This window comes from Euphorbia lathyris, chromosome 4, assembly GCF_963576675.1.
Source record: "Euphorbia lathyris chromosome 4, ddEupLath1.1, whole genome shotgun sequence".
Lineage (NCBI taxonomy): Eukaryota > Viridiplantae > Streptophyta > Magnoliopsida > Malpighiales > Euphorbiaceae > Euphorbia > Euphorbia lathyris.
This window is the reverse complement of record NC_088913.1, coordinates 87612419-87628255: the sequence shown is the minus strand read 5'-3', so window position 1 is coordinate 87628255 and position 15837 is coordinate 87612419. Positions and strand designations below refer to the sequence as shown.

At 33.3% G+C, this 15837-nt stretch overlaps 1 protein-coding gene and 1 long non-coding RNA gene across 6 annotated transcripts; one reads left to right on the top strand and one right to left on the bottom strand.

Annotated features, from left to right (window-relative positions):
* The first annotated feature begins 206 nt into the window (after nt 1-206).
* On the top strand, nt 207-9648 carry LOC136226833 (putative disease resistance protein RGA4). Of its 4 annotated transcripts, none has more exons than XM_066015490.1 (5): nt 207-659; nt 900-4808; nt 4898-5939; nt 6188-6285; nt 7006-7423. In XM_066015490.1, exons 1-2 carry the CDS (start codon nt 372-374, stop codon nt 3402-3404), a joined length of 2793 nt encoding a protein of 930 aa, XP_065871562.1. In that variant the 5' UTR covers nt 207-371; the 3' UTR covers nt 3405-4808; nt 4898-5939; nt 6188-6285; nt 7006-7423. The 4 variants fall into 4 exon arrangements, with proteins under 4 accessions (XP_065871562.1, XP_065871563.1, XP_065871564.1 ...); XM_066015491.1 differs by having other exon boundaries at nt 5773-5939; nt 7006-7419; XM_066015492.1 differs by lacking the exon at nt 7006-7423 and adding an exon at nt 9429-9648 and having other exon boundaries at nt 900-5939.
* Nucleotides 9649-9955: 307 nt separating this feature from the next.
* LOC136225498 (uncharacterized) lies at nt 9956-13485 on the bottom strand. 2 transcript variants are annotated; one of them, XR_010687127.1, is made up of 3 exons: nt 12879-13476; nt 10404-12339; nt 9956-10322 (listed from the first exon to the last, which is right to left on the bottom strand). It is a non-coding gene; the product is annotated as an uncharacterized lncRNA (long non-coding RNA). The 2 variants fall into 2 exon arrangements; XR_010687126.1 differs by lacking the exon at nt 9956-10322 and having other exon boundaries at nt 11704-12339; nt 12879-13485.
* Between the last annotated feature and the right edge of the window lie 2352 nt (nt 13486-15837).

The following is a 15837-nucleotide window of genomic DNA, read 5'->3' as shown; positions in this document are numbered from 1 at the left end:
ACTTATTTTGGTAAGTCAAAATATTTAACTTAACATTTTAAGTTAAACATTATCAACTAATATTTTTATAATAATTATATCACTCAATATTTTCAGCACTTAAAATATTCAGCACTTAAAATTCAGCACTTATTTTTTCAGCACTTAATTTTCAGTTTTATCAAACAGCACCTAAGCAAATCTTTATTAATTGACATATAAATTTATAGATATTAGTGCATCATCTTCTGCCTCCTGTCTCTCTCATTCTCACTCTCACACGCATTAATTATGTAATTCTAAGTTTATACAGTAATCTCTCTTGCCTTTCTACATATTCGATCATCTTCTAGCCTTTCACTCTCTCTCTCAAATTTGCTTTGGTATCATTAATGGCTGAGGGACATATTTACGTGGGGAAACTACCATCCAACTTAATCAAGTTAATTTCGATTGACTTCGAGGATCTGAAAAGATTTTGGGGATTTGAAGAGGAACTCAACCAGCTTCGAGAATCACTCGTTGCGATTGCTGATCTAGTGGAAGATGCAGAGGTGAAACAGAGAATGACGGATGAGAGATTGTGGCTGAGAAGTCTGAGAAAAGTAGCTTATGAAGCTGACGATTTGCTTTCTGAGTTGGCTTATGAAACAACTCGACTTCAGATTCATAATCAGGAGGTATCTATAATCTCTTAGCTAGGTCATTAATTAAATCTTAATGTCGCTGAATTAGAAACTTATTTCTATGAATTTATAGTTTCTGAACTAATTAAGAGCAAATGAGTTAGAGGATTCAAAACAATGGCTATTAGTTTAATCAAATTAAGTTTTAATGATTTTTTAATCACAAATTAAAATTTATGGTTATTATCATCCCAAGAAGAGTAATCTCTAAAGTATACATGCTTTTCCAACTAGGTTCATAAGCTCTCTTCAATTTCAAGAGCCACCGACAATGTCAGAAAGGCTAAATTTCGTCGCCAAATAGTGCCTAAGCTTAAGAAAGTGAACCATTCACTACAGAATATTCAGAGGGATGGTCTATCCCTTCGACTTAGTTCAGTCCCACACAATTTGGAGGATATGTTGTCTCAGAATTGGCTGCCAACAGACTCAATCATTGACAGCTCAGTTGTAGGAAGGAAAGCTGATGTAGCAAAAATTGTCAACCTGCTGACTAGTTCTTACGATCAACAATTTACAGTGGTTTCGATCATAGGAATGGGTGGTGTAGGGAAGACGACTTTAGCTAAACTTGTGTGTCAAAAACTCATGGGTTTTACCAGAAAACCTTTTGATGTTAAAATATGGGTGAGTGTTTCTAACTACTTAAGTGTACCCAAAATATTGGGAGAAATGTTGAAATCTTTGAATGCATTGATGGGGGGCTTAACCAATGAAGATGAAATTCTTCAACAGCTTAAGAAAGAGTTGGTGAGTACAAAATTTCTTCTGGTTCTAGTTCTAGATGATGTTTGGAACCACGATCCTAGCAGCTGGCATCTGTTAAAAACTCAGTTGTCAAGAATTTGTACAAACAGTGGAAATGCTATTCTTGTCATAACTCGTTTTGAAAATGTGGCATCCTCTTTTGGGATTTCATCTCACCATAGTCATATTCTTAATTCCTTGTCTGATGATAAGTGTTGGTTCTTGTTGAAAGAAAGGGCATTTAGAAATGTAACAACACCAGTCCCATCAAATTTAGAGGCCATAGGAAGGGAAATTGCTAAACTTTGTAGAGGAATGCCATTGATTGCCAAAGCTTTAGGAGGGATAATGGGATTTAATAGGGATGAAGAAGCATGGTTGAAAATTAGAGACGGTTTCGCTTTCATAGAAAGGAATAATATGGATTCGTATGCTATGGTCAAACAAATTTTTCATTACTTGCCCTCGTATTTAAAATCATGCCTTGTATTCTGTTCCAATTTTCCAAAAGACTTCCTAATTAGAAAGGAAGAGTTGATTTGGTTATGGATGGCTGAGGGGATTGTTGAGTCATTTGACATTGGCAACAAGTGCTTTGATGCCTTACTTGGAAGTTCCTTGTTCCAAGATGCAGAAAGGGATGATTATGATGATGTCATACTATGCAAGATGAAGGATCTTGTGCATGATCGTGTATTGGATTTGTGCAAACCTGATATATACGTTGGGTACAAATCACCTGTCGCTGAAATATCTTCCATCTATCATTTATATGCAGATGGTCGACATGAACCATATTTGATGGATGATCTAAAGAGTTGGTCCAAGAAGTTGCGTACTATTATTGTCAGCGGTGCTCCCAGTCAAGAGATATGGAAGATGAAAAGGTTGCGGATTCTTCACTCAAATGTTGCTGATATGGAAGTATTGCCATCATCAATTGGAAAAATGAAACATTTGAGATATCTTGGTTTCTCAATTTCTAAAACCAATGAGCTGTCTCAGTCAATCACCAAGCTATACAATCTTCAAACATTGAATCTCTCAGATTCTAGGATCAAAAAATTGCCCGAATTCATCACCAAGCTCTTCAATCTTCAAACTTTGAATCTCTCAAATTCTAGCATCGAAGAGTTGCCTGGATCCATCAGCAAGCTCCACAGTCTTCAAACTTTGAATGTCTCAAAATCCAACATCCAAGAATTGCCTGAATCCGTCAGCAAGCTCCACAATCTTCAAACTTTGGATGTCTCAAATTCTAACATCAAAAAGTTTCCTGAATCAATCACTGAGCTTTGTAATCTTCAGAGTTTGAAATTCCTTGAATGCAAGGAACTTACCAAGCTTCCTAGAAAGAAGATTAACAACCTAATAAGTTTGAAGCATATTGCTTTTTCTTATGAGCACCAGATGCCATTCGGTTTGGGGAATCTAAATGGTCTTGAAACATTGCTATTCTTTGTCGTGGGTCCTGACTGGGGAGGTAGCATTGAAGAACTTCAATGCTTAAACAAACTAAGAGGGAATTTGAAAATAACCAGGCTTGAGGAGGTGATTGATAAGAAAGAAGTGGAGCTAGCAAATTTGCAGGGGAAAGCAGATATACAAGGACTTAGTTTTCAATGGAGTTATGGAGCAAATGATAGAAGTTCAAGGGATGAGGCATTGCTGGAAGGCCTTCAACCTCATCCTAACATTAAGAGAATAAAGATTAAGTATTACATGGGAGAAAAATGGCCATCATGGATCTTGAGGATGAAGAGTCCAAGTGATGGTGATTCATCTGTAGTAATTAATAATTTGGTGGATCTAAAGTTAGAACGATGCTGCAACTCTGTACAACTCCCTATAGCTGACACACCCCCACACGCGAAAGCACACTTGGGCTTGAAGCGTGACAACACAGGCCCATATTACCATGTCCTGCAAATAACTCAACAAATGGGGCTGCCAGGAATCGAACCCAGGACCACTTGGTCACACTGGCTGTGATACCATGTCATTGAACCGTTTTAGCTAAAAGCTCAAGCTGATAGTTAAAGGTCCACTTCATATTAATAGCTGACAAGGTTGTTTCCAGCATTGAAATCATTGTCTATAAGCAGGATGGAGAACTTGACTGAATGGAGCTCTCCATCGGATGGCAATAAGGTGGTTGTGTTTCCTTGTCTCGAAAATTTGTCCATTCAATCTTGTTCTAAATTGACAGGTTTTCCAATGAGTGATCTGTCTGAACTTGTGAATCTAGAAATCAGAGATTGTGAGGAACTGAGGGTCTTAACTGATAAGCAGCAGCCCTTTGCCTTTCTTACAAGTCTATCAATTGTTGGATGTTCAAAATTAACTTATCTTCGAAATTGGCTTCTATCTGACATGTGTTTCATGGAATTGAGTGTGAGAAGATGTGAATGGCTGACGTTTATTCCAGATGATTTAGGGAAGGTAAGTTGTTTAACTTCCTTAGATATGTATTGTTGTAAAAGATTGAGATATTTCCCGGAGGAAATATTATGCAATCTCACTCGGTTACAGAATTTAAGTATTGGTGCATTCTCCGAGGAGTTGGATGATTTTCGGTATCTGAATCGAATCAAAGATCTTCCATGCCTTGAGGAGTTAGAAATATGGGGATCTGATTTTTTTGGTCGTGAAATGTTTCTCTACCAAAACAACTTCGATACCTAACTGTACTTAAATCATTGAAGATATTGGGATTCACAACAATGGAAGCATTGCCAGAATGGTTGATGAATCTTCAGTCGCTTCAGTCGCTTTCTCTGGATTATTGTAGGCATATCGGGTGTCCATCAACAGCTAAAGGCATACAACGACTCTGCAGTTTAACGCATCTCAACATTAACTGCTGCCCCATTCTTGAGGAAAGTAAATCTGAATGGTTGCAGTCTTTGGACACCACGAGAATCAAAGTTGAGTTTTCACATGTCTCCAAAGTTAGAGTCCGTTTGGGGATATTAGTGGAATGAATATGATTGTTTTTGTTTGAGCAGTTATTGTTTAACGTTTTCAAATGTAATTATTGGAGTAGAATTTTGTCTTAAATATTTTTAGAACGAAAATTTTGTATGATATATCATTCTTCTTATTTATTATGGAAACATTTGATCAAATTTTCCAGCCAAAGGAAATGTGAATCGGATATAGTTATGGTTCTTTCACTTGTTTGCAGTGAAGTGTTAAATATGACCAATTCTTTGTGATTAAGTTCTTGAACTTGAATGTAAAGCTCTTATCGGTCTAGCTGTGGATTCCTGTCCCTCAGTTGTAATGGTGCAGATTAGAAATTCTGTGAAAATCCAAGTGAAGTCGGACCAAAAGATTACAGCAGTTGGACTGCCGTAATAGGTGATTATGGCCGTGGGACAAAAAGGTGCCAAGGTAATTGTGTGCAACCGATTTTTTTTGAAGCTTATCCTTAATAATCTGTTGCTTGAGATTTGAGATTTTGTTTTGATTTCTTATGCTAGGGTTGAATTGTGGGAAAGTGATGGTAATTGTGCAAGTTTTCTGTTATTTTAGCTTGTTTGGTCCTGTAGAGATGATGAACATTAATTAATTTTGCTTTTGATAATATATATTCCAGGTGATTCTGACAACATATTAAAGCTAGGAAGGTAGTTAATTATTTGTAGTAGTCTGTCTGAAGTTACAGATTGTTGCTAAATTGCAGGGTTAAATGCACCATTGGTCACTGAACTTACATGGTTGTCTTAAAATGGTCACTCAACTTCAATTTGTCTCAATAAAAGCACTCAACTTTGAGTTTTGTCTCAATTAGGTCACTCCGTCGATTTTAGTGGTTAAAACGCATCGAAATAATGACATGGATGACACGTCAACATGAGTTAACTCAAATCTTTGACCAGAACGAAATGTGACAGCCGCATGTCGGGTATTTTTATGAAAAAAACTAAATTTTAATTGTTTTTCCATAAAAATAAGCGACACATGATAACCATGTGGCTCATATGTGGATGTCATATGTCATTTCGGTTAGAAATATGAGTTGTCTCATATTGACGTATCACTTATGTTAATTTTTAATCATTAAAATCATTACAGTGACTTAATTGAGACAAAACTCGAAGTTGAATATTTTTTTGAGACAAATTGAAATTGAGTGACCATTTTGAGATAACCATGTAAGTTCAGTGACTAATGGTGCATTTAACCCCTAAATTGCATCTATGAGTTTGCTTCTTTAAATTCGATGAACTCGCGTAATATTTTGTAGGTATTATCTGAAATTAAACATTCTGCCTCGAGTTCATATGTTTTTAGTTTTTCATTCTAGTAACTGTATCTTCTGAATTCTTTCTATTTTGATGACTTGTTGTGAAAGACCAAGAGAGTGATTCAAGTTGAGTTGAATAAGAGTACTGTTCAAGTGAGACTTATTTAAATCATCAGAATTGCATTAGATGTACTTTCTCCGTTTCTCAAGGCCGATAATGGGGATGAAGACGAAGATAATATAACAGAAAATGAGGATCCTGCACTCGAGAAAAAGTAAGATTCCTCTTTTCCGTTGCAACAAGTACTTTATATGTTATAACCATTACATAAACATGTATATATAATGTTAAGCAAATTATGGTTGCTATTGGTAACATTATATATAAAGCTGAAGGTGCTCTCTGAATCTTTTTATATTTTTGAAAGCTAGTTCATTTATGTGTCATCAGATAGATTATATTCTGTTCAAACTTTAGGAACTGAAGTTTATATGGTTGTTGTTTGTGGTGAATTATGTGAAGGGTTGCTGCATCCATCTAAAAGATCGGTTTAAAAGTCTAAAGAAGAGAGAATTGATCCTACTAGGAAGGCGCTAGGCGGCTCACAAAGACGCTCTCAGGTGTGCACCTCTTGAACTGAACCTCGTCTTTCAGTTTTTCAGGCGATATGCCTTGAGCCTAGTGCATTTTGCGCCTCAGGCACGCCTTTGATAACTAGGACTAACACACTAGATGTTCAAGTACCTGCACTTCATTCATAAATCCATAATGGTAGATAGTAATTGCTGCTCAAGTGAGACTTCTTATTTAAGTAGATAACTTTTTCTTAACCAATTTTGTCATTCCCTGTGCTAGTCCGGGAACCGGCTAGGTCTCCGGTCTGAATCATGTTGGGTTTGTTAATCTTGAATAGCCCAGTAAGCATCCGGATCAACCCGGGATGACCCTGGATTTTTAGTTTTATTTATTTTTAATTTTAAAAATAAAAGGTAAAAAAATAAAAATAAAAACCATTATTTTTAGAAAACTTTGGATTTTTAGGAGAGCTAGAATTTGATTGAAAAAATATTACCACAAAGTGTAGTAAATATTTTAAAATTGCAAGATTATATAGAAAAAATATTATACGGAAAGAAATGACCCTTGTAAACATTAGTATATTTATTAGTTTTAATATAAATTTTTTACAGTTAAATATATATACATCTCACTATCAAAAAAATATATATACATCTAATAAAAAGAATTTGGACCTCTTACAGCCATGGGTCCTAGGCCAGTGCACTCCTATCCTAGGCTCAGGGTCGGCTCTTCTAACTACTTTGCAATGCTTTTGTCAGGATAAGGGTGTCGCCTCCTCTGCTTTGCTCTGAAATCTGAAACTGTTTTTCTATCAATTTTTCAATTTTCAACAAGTGCACACAAAATTAGATTAGCTTCGTCGTTCAACAAAAAAAAAACAAAAATTACGAATTTAAGAATTGTAAACACAAGTGCAATAGAAGATTTTGGTTTTAAGTTGTTAAGGTGTTCTAACAAATTTTATAAATAAAAAGTAGACACTTAATATGAGAGTGTACGTAGTCCAACGGTTAGGATAAATGTTGTGTTTGTTTATTACATATAGGGATGACAATGTGTAGTGCCATATCCTTATTCTTACATGTTTATATTTGAACTACTCTCGTTGCATATTATTACTCTAATGAGGATATATTCTAAATCTCATTTTTTTCTGACTTAATTCGTGGACACTTGCACGTATTCTTAGCCATCAAATTACTCATTTTTGTTTGAATATTTTTGTTTGAATATTGATATATAACCTCATTTATAGATTAAATTTACATGCTTCAAACTCAGAGATATTCACACCTGAAAGTGTGTGAGAGATAATAATAAAAGTTATTATTGAATTTCAACTATCAGTTTAACCTTTTAATTCAAATAGGTCGTTGATATAATATATTATAAAAATATATTGAATAAAATAATACAAAATACATAATATATTATAAAAATATACTTGTACTCATTAGGATAAAAATTTTAAAACTGATTTCCGTCTCACATCTTTTTATTTAAGATATAATTAATCTAATTAATTTTGAGTATTTGCAAAACCCGTACTAAATGTCATTCCTATTAAACATGATAGTCATTTTCTCTCTTACCTCTCGATCTTTATTTAACATCAAATAACCATTTTTCACAATCAATCTCTTTTTTGCTCTGAAATTTGAATTATTTTTCTTCTCCCCTTTCTCGCAAATATGAGATACGAAATAACTTTTCCTTTCAATTTTTTTTTTTTTGGATTTGTATATTTACGTTTACATTAAATGATAAAGAAAAAAACCTCCACCCTAGGAACTCATGACTCTACCAGATAGACTCTTAACCATTAGACAATCTCACGCATGTTGCAACAATTTTTTACTTTTCAACAAGTATACATAAAATCAGATTAGCATGGTCATTCACATAAAATAACAAAAATTACGAATTGTAAACACAAATGTTGGTTTGAAGTTGTTAAGGTGTTCTAAATAGAGAATTTTAAAATAGAATAAATAAAAAGTAAAATTTAATATCAAAGCATTTGTAGTCCAACGGTTAGGATAATTGCCTTCCAAGTGATAGACCCAGGTTCAACTCCCAACAGATGCAATTATCTCGTTACATGAGATGTTAATATGCGAGAACAAAAAGATGCCAATATAATTGTGTGCTACCAATATTATTGTGTTTTTTTTTTTGTTTTTGTCTGAAGCTTATCCTTAATATAATGTGTTACTTGAAATTAAGATTTCATTCCGATTTTCTGTTATTTTAGCTTGTTTGGTTTTATAGACATGAACAGTAGTTTTGCTTCTTTTTTTTAATAATATTTCAGGGACCTAAACCGTACGGAGCCTTTAAAATTATCCATTTTGTCCCTAAACTTATAGGAAGTCAACCGAAAGACCACCTCGAACTTATGGATATTGATGAACTTTGTCCCTTTTGGAAGAATTATTCATAAGATAGTCACCATGTTTTAGTTTGGGTAATGCTATTTACCCCAATATTTTTTCCACCTACCGCACTCTTTTTGACATTTATGCCCTTTTCATAATTTTTTCTCAAAAACCAAAACTTTTTTTTTCTCTCTTTTTGAATTTTTTTTAAAATGGATTTGACCTAAACAGGCAGCGCGCACCGTTCCACCGTACGGTGGAACGAACGGCGCTCCCGTTCCACCGTACGATGGAACGAGCATGCCGTTCGTTCCACCGTACGGTGGAACAGGAGCGCCGTTCGTTCCACCGTACGGTGGAACGAACGGCGCGTGCCATTTCCACCACGGGTGGAACGGGCAGTTCGTCCATTCCACCCGTGGTGGAAACGGCACGTCCCGTCCATTTAGGCTAAATTCATACGGATTCCGCCTCCGTTTCGGAGGCGGAACCCGTGATTTCGGAGTAATTTTTTTAAAAAAAACCTTACGGGAGCATTCATGAAGCCTTTACCCGCTCATGCCTTTGGCGGCATGTCGTTTTAGGTCGAGTTTTTTGAAAATCCAACAAGCTAGAAAGGATTTAAGAGTTTTGATTTTTTGAGTTTAAATTATGAGAAGGGCAAAATTGTCAAAAAAGTGCGGTAGGTGGAAAAAATATTGCGGCAAATAGCAGCTCACTTTAGTTTTTCATTCTAATAAGTGTATCATTTGAATTCTTTCATTAAAAGAATTCTTTCTTTTTTTAATGACTTGTTTTGGAAGGTCTCCAAAGCCCAAGACAGTGATTCGAGTCGAGTTGAATAAGAGTTGTTCAAGTGAGAGCCCGGTAATTGGTATGAAGATGAAGATAATGTAAGGTCATGTTCTTTATTACTTAATTTCAGTATCAATGATTTCAGTTCAGTAGCATTCAGTTCAATAACTTATTATTACTTATTATAATTATAATTATTTTTATAATTATTTTATTATTATTATTACAGTTTCGGTAGAATTCAGTTCAGTTTAGTTTTTTTTAAGTTATAAAAAACAGAGAATGAAGATAGATACGGCACTTATTTGATTTGTCCAATACATCTCCCATGTGTCCATGTCTACATATCCGACACTCGTATATCAAATGCCGAGCAATCATGAAGTGTCCTAAATTTAACATGGTTGCAAAATTGCTATGTAAAAAGACATAAGATATTATTATCAACATATATCGTTAATACAAAATTGCAACTGAAGTTATTATTAATAATCCTATGAAGGCTTTTCTTCCCAAGTGCAACTAACTCCTTTTTTCTGTTTCTTGTACTGGTTCTTTTATAGTAGTAAACCAAAGATAAAATAAATGTTTCAAACAACTGCCGCAATGGTATCGTATCAGCTAATGTCCCCGAATTGCTTTTGGATATCATGGAAAGATATTGTGGCAGATCCTTTTGTTTTTCGCCTTCTGCTACAAAGGGAAAATTTTAGAGTACTCATGAAGTAATACTCTCGACTAATGAATTCAGAACACATGTATTTATATTTTTTCTTTCCACCAATTATATCCATGTAGTGGTATTTAAAACGATTTTCATTGGCCGGAAGTATTATTCTTGGAGTACTGTAAAATTTCTCGCTGCAAAGGGGGATCCCTCCAACCGCTCATGTAGATATGCTCTAATTTGGAAAGGTAAGAATAAAAAGAATCAATTACTAATCAAGCTCATTTGAAAGGGTCTATTAACATATTTGACTCACTTTACTTTTATCTCACCAAATTAGACACTTTCATCCACTTTGGACAAGAAAACCCTTATTTCAATTCACCTTCTTCCTCAGATTCTCAACGTCTTCTTTGCTATCCCAAACCGACGAAAGCAGCATTACCGCCAAGTCCTGAGAGAGAAAACTGTTGTCAATTCGTGACAAAATTTAATGCGACAAATTTTGTCACAAATGCATCAATAATGGAGAAAAATGAACGATACTGTTACAAATAAAGAAAGAGGCAAAACCAGCGAGAAAAGAAAGCGTATAAGCTAAAAACATACCATTTCTAAGGAAAAACTTCATTTGTTTTGTGTTTTCTTTCCAAAATTTAGAATACTTTAATAATCTCAAAAATCGCTATGAAAAAGAAGAAGAAACGATGACAGCAGAAGTCGAATGAAACTAGAGGTATATTTATCCAAAAAGGGTGAAAGTGTCTAATTTGATGAGATGGAAGCAAAGTGAATCAAATATGTTAATACACCCCTTCAATTGGGGTACTTTTGTAATTTGTCCGAATAAAAATAGGTCATAATTAGTAACTAAAACACCACAATTTCATAACAGACTACGATTTGACAATCCTATTATGAGTCTTGTATATTTAAGATAGATCTCTATATGTTTCTCGATTTAGAATCTGCCCTAATTCATGAAAACCCAAAGTCTCCAATGAAAATGAAACTAACTATGTATATCTATAATTAAGAGATATTTCAATAAAATCAAAAGCTTTCACAGTCACCAGTCTTACATTATTCCTTAGCATTACTTTCACCAATTGTCCATCCGCAAACAAACAAACAAAAATGATATATATAGCAGGTACCACAATTAAAACATATCGAAACTAGAACACCTTTTAATGTCCCACAAGAATCCCAAATCCCAAATCCCAAATCACGTGATCATTTGTTGATACTCGACCATAACAATAAACTGATCAAACTCTATACTGCAATGTATAGTCATTACCTGATCTAATTCTAATTGAATTTAATATAGCAAGCAATAGAACATAGTTATTAGAACTTCCTAAGGCGGAAAGGGGTCATGAAGCCAATGAATAGTTGAAGAAAAAGTTGAAATTTCAAAATGGCGTTTACTGCAATTTCACTCCTGATACATTCCATAAATATAAGAAGTGTTTCACTCCTGATACATTCCATAAATATAAGTGTAGACAAGGACATATGAGAATCAAAAGTTGCAGGCACAGGGTACAAATATATCCCACCAACAACAACATAAACAAGTAGAGATTAATATCAGCTAATAAGATTTGAAATCATAAAAAAACATAAATCAGTTGCAATCTCATCTATTAATCTCTCTTCCCATAAATATCTGATCAATACAAAACAATGTCATCCAAGAAAAAAAACAGATAATGCTCTACTTTTCACTATGAGAGTCCAAATCAATATCAGAAAATGAACAAAGTAGGCTAGGCTAGGCTATGCTATTAGGCTCTGTGTATAGGCTGTTATTTGATTATTGTATTGTAAGGAAACGGGAGAATTTAGGCTATCTATAGCTGTTTTCATGGCTTCCTTTCTTATGCTTTCATTAGCTGAATATTACTGACCAAGTTTGTTTTGCGTAATGTTCCAGTTTCATTTGTCCTAATTTTCCAGTTTCAAGTACTTGAATTATGTGTGCTTTTATAACAATTGTTACAATTGTTGGAAAGAGATCCACCCATTTAACCTGCATAATCAAAAGAAATTTCTTGAATTCAGTCCTTGGATATATAATGTATTGAGAACTGGGGCTAATTCTCACTTAAATACCGAATCTAGGAACATTTCAACCAATGTCATTGCATCTATTGGCACAGTTCCTGAACTCTTGGGTGATTCCATAAGTTCATTTCCCAGAAATTGATCTGTTGTTTAGGCTCAAGGTTGAGATCCTTGCTTAGCTGCAAAAAAAATTCCACTCAAAATCCATTGCCAAGCAACTTGTTTCAACAAAAATCACCATAAAACGTGATAAAGATATGCAAAACATTTATTCAAGTTACTGAAAATTCGTAGAAATACCTTATTAGGAACCATGTTGAACAAATAGGAATGAGAATGAAGGGGCATGGGTTGAAGAATCATGACCCGAAACATTTCATACAAGTTTTCAGAGAATTTTGATTTCCAAAATATTTTGGAAACGCTTTGAAATCAATGAAATATATATGAGAATTCAAACATCATTTAGCTATCTATTCGAGTTCAATCAAGTGAAGAGCAATGGGAAAGAAAGAGGACAGACATTTGCAAGTACTAACAATGAATACCTGTATATATACTTATACAATGCTCAAACAATCATACTTGATGCTTCTACTGAGAAACAAGTGCAATATGTTGCATTTATTAGCTGCATTCATTCAATTTTTACTATCATATGCATTTTCACTCTATTACGAGAAAGAGAAATAGAAAGACAGAGAAAGTAGAAAATTACTCCGTAGACAGGCGGAAATGCAATGACACTGCAATCAGAGATGAGAAGAAATTGGCCGTTCGCATAAACTCCAAGTGTTGTAGTGGTGTCTCCGTACCTTTTGCTGGTAGAACCACACTTAACTTCAATGTAATCACTTGTCTCCAGATCATGGCCTCTTCCACAGAACGAGAGAACTTTGTTTACATCGCCAAGCTCGCTGAACAAGCCTAGGGCATCGGCTAACTCGGGAAAGTAGGTAGGAAATTGAATTCATATCTAGCTACGGAGTAAATATTTTACTTCATATGGGGGTTTGACTTCTACTTCTCCTTTGAATTAATGTAGAAATGGCGGATGCGATGAAGAAAGTAGATTGCAAACTGCCCAGAAGTAGCTGCCCCGATTTACCCGGATTTTCGGGTGATTTTGTATGGGTTCATGACTATCAGTTGATCGTCGATACGATCTTAATCGCAATCGCATCTATCAGCAGCACAGCGAGTTTACACAGATCTCCGGCGAGATAGAGGAGTGGGTATCGGACGGCGGAGAAGGCCCGCCCCTCAAAACTTCTTTCGATACAAACGAGTGAGGTAGGTCTTGAATTTGTAGGCGTAAGAAAAGAGTGACACCTCATCTTTTTTTTCGAGGATGAGTGACACCTCATTTTGATTTGTCAAATTTATCCAATCTTCTTTTTTCTTTTTCTTTTTTTAATTTTTCTAGTATTTAAAATCTATTTATTAAATATTTACTAAGAGACGGTTTGTTTAAGGAAAAATAAAATATTTTTCAATTTTTTATTTGGACTGAAAAATAAGTAAAAAAATAAATAAATGGGAAATCAATAGAAAATGAAAAAAAAGAAATAAGAGAAAATGATTTACCATTTATAAAAGAGTAAAACATTTTCATCAAAATATACGTGTTTAGAGAAAAATAGAGAAAAAGTTAAAAAATGTAAAAAATACAAAAAATATGAAACATGGATAACATGAAAACGCTACAAAACATGAGAATATGAAAAAAATCCTGTAAAAAACATGAAAATGTGAGCAAACGCGAAAAACACAAAAACGCAAAAAAAAAAAACACTTGGAAAAGTACAAAACAACAACGTGAAAAAATAACAAAACACGAAATATAAAAACGTGAAAAATATAAAAAAAAACATGAAAACGTGTAAAACACGAAAAAGCGAAAAATGTTAAAAACACAAAAACGTGAAAAACATGATAAACATGAAAAGACGAAAATGCAAACAAAACACGAAAACGTGAAAAATGCGAAAAACATGAAAAAAACTTGAATAACACGAAAAAGTAACAAAACGCGAAAAATAAAAAACCGAAGAAAACATATAAATAGTAATAGATTTAAGGGTAATGTTGTCTTTTGAATGAAAAATTATATATTATATTCTATCTTATTCCACCAACCAAACATAGGAATAGTTATTCCTAAAGAATTTATATTCCATTTTTTTTTTGCTATTCTATTCCTTTGGAATAGCAATTCTATTTCATTCCATTACATTTCGCGAACCAAACGGCACCTTACAGTTTATGAGTGTGTTTGGTGCTTAATACATATGTGAATCGCTTTTTTGTGTTTTATATATACAATTGAAAATAAAAAATACAGAAAATTTATATTTAGTGATTGAAAAATATTTTCCAGTGTTGTTGCCAAACACAGGAAAATATTTTATTTTTCTGCATAATATTTTTCGTGCATAAAATTTTCCAAAACATAATATTTTTCCCAAACAAACAGTTCTAAGTATTATATTAATTACACTAACTCCATTTTATACTATGTATTTAAGCAAATATTGGATGTTTTCATAAAAAAAAAGAAAAGAAAATATTGGATGTAATAAAAAATATTTATTAATTATAATGTTGAAATTTTCGTAACTCAAAATAAAATTTCAAATAAAAAATTTGATAGTAATTTGTAGATGATTTATTAAATATATATTTTGTTAAATTTATAATTATTTATTTTTCTTAATGGAAATAAGGTTGTTGGACAAATTCTGCAAGTGCACGGTTTTGTTTATAGTACTAAAAGATATCGATCCCATAGAGAACGTTTTGATAAAAATTACTGTTCTGATTAAATTCGTTTTCTCAAGGTTTATAAGAAAATCGTTTATGGTTTAAATGGTTTCTAATTCTAATTATGGTTACAGTTAAAATTATATTTAGATTAAAGCTTATTTCAAGATTAATTTACACTAAGTAAAAACACAATTTATAACTTTGATTTGTTTAGAAAAGATATAATAAATTACCAATTTATTCAATTTAAAGGAATTCAACTGTAATCAATCTTTCCTCTCGACCTAAGACTGAAAACCTTAATTAAATTCGGTGTCTATTTGTTTAGATGAGTTTCCTAAGTTCCAGGCCTCATTTTCACGCATACCAACAATGTTAACAATATCAGTTGATTTCATTTAACCCCATACATATTATATACATATTATGTTTATGACTTGTTTATATTCCTAGCTTTAAAGTTTTATCTTCAATTTGTAATTTTCCTGCTTTATGCTCATACTTGTAACAAAAAAAAATTTAAAAAAAAGATGAAATCAATAAAAATATAAAAGAAATTAAAAATTTATATTTTTTTTGCGTTGTTTTTATTGTTTTTATTTTTTGTATTATATCTTAAAGAATTGTTTTTCGACCAACCTGTCAAGCAACGTCAGGACCCAAGATCTTTGTTTTTATTTTCAGTCCTTGTAACAGCCGTCAATCGCTTTTCGTTTACAATTCAAGTCATTTAAGCGCATTTTTTATTATTCAATTACCATTTTATCCTTTGAGAACTATCTTCTCTGGCATGCCCGCATTATTTTTACCATTTTTAATCCCCACACTCGCGTATCAAGGTTGAGAATTGGGTTATTTCGAAAAAATCGCAAACAATATTTTATCATTTCAAATTTTTTTTCTTTTGAGTT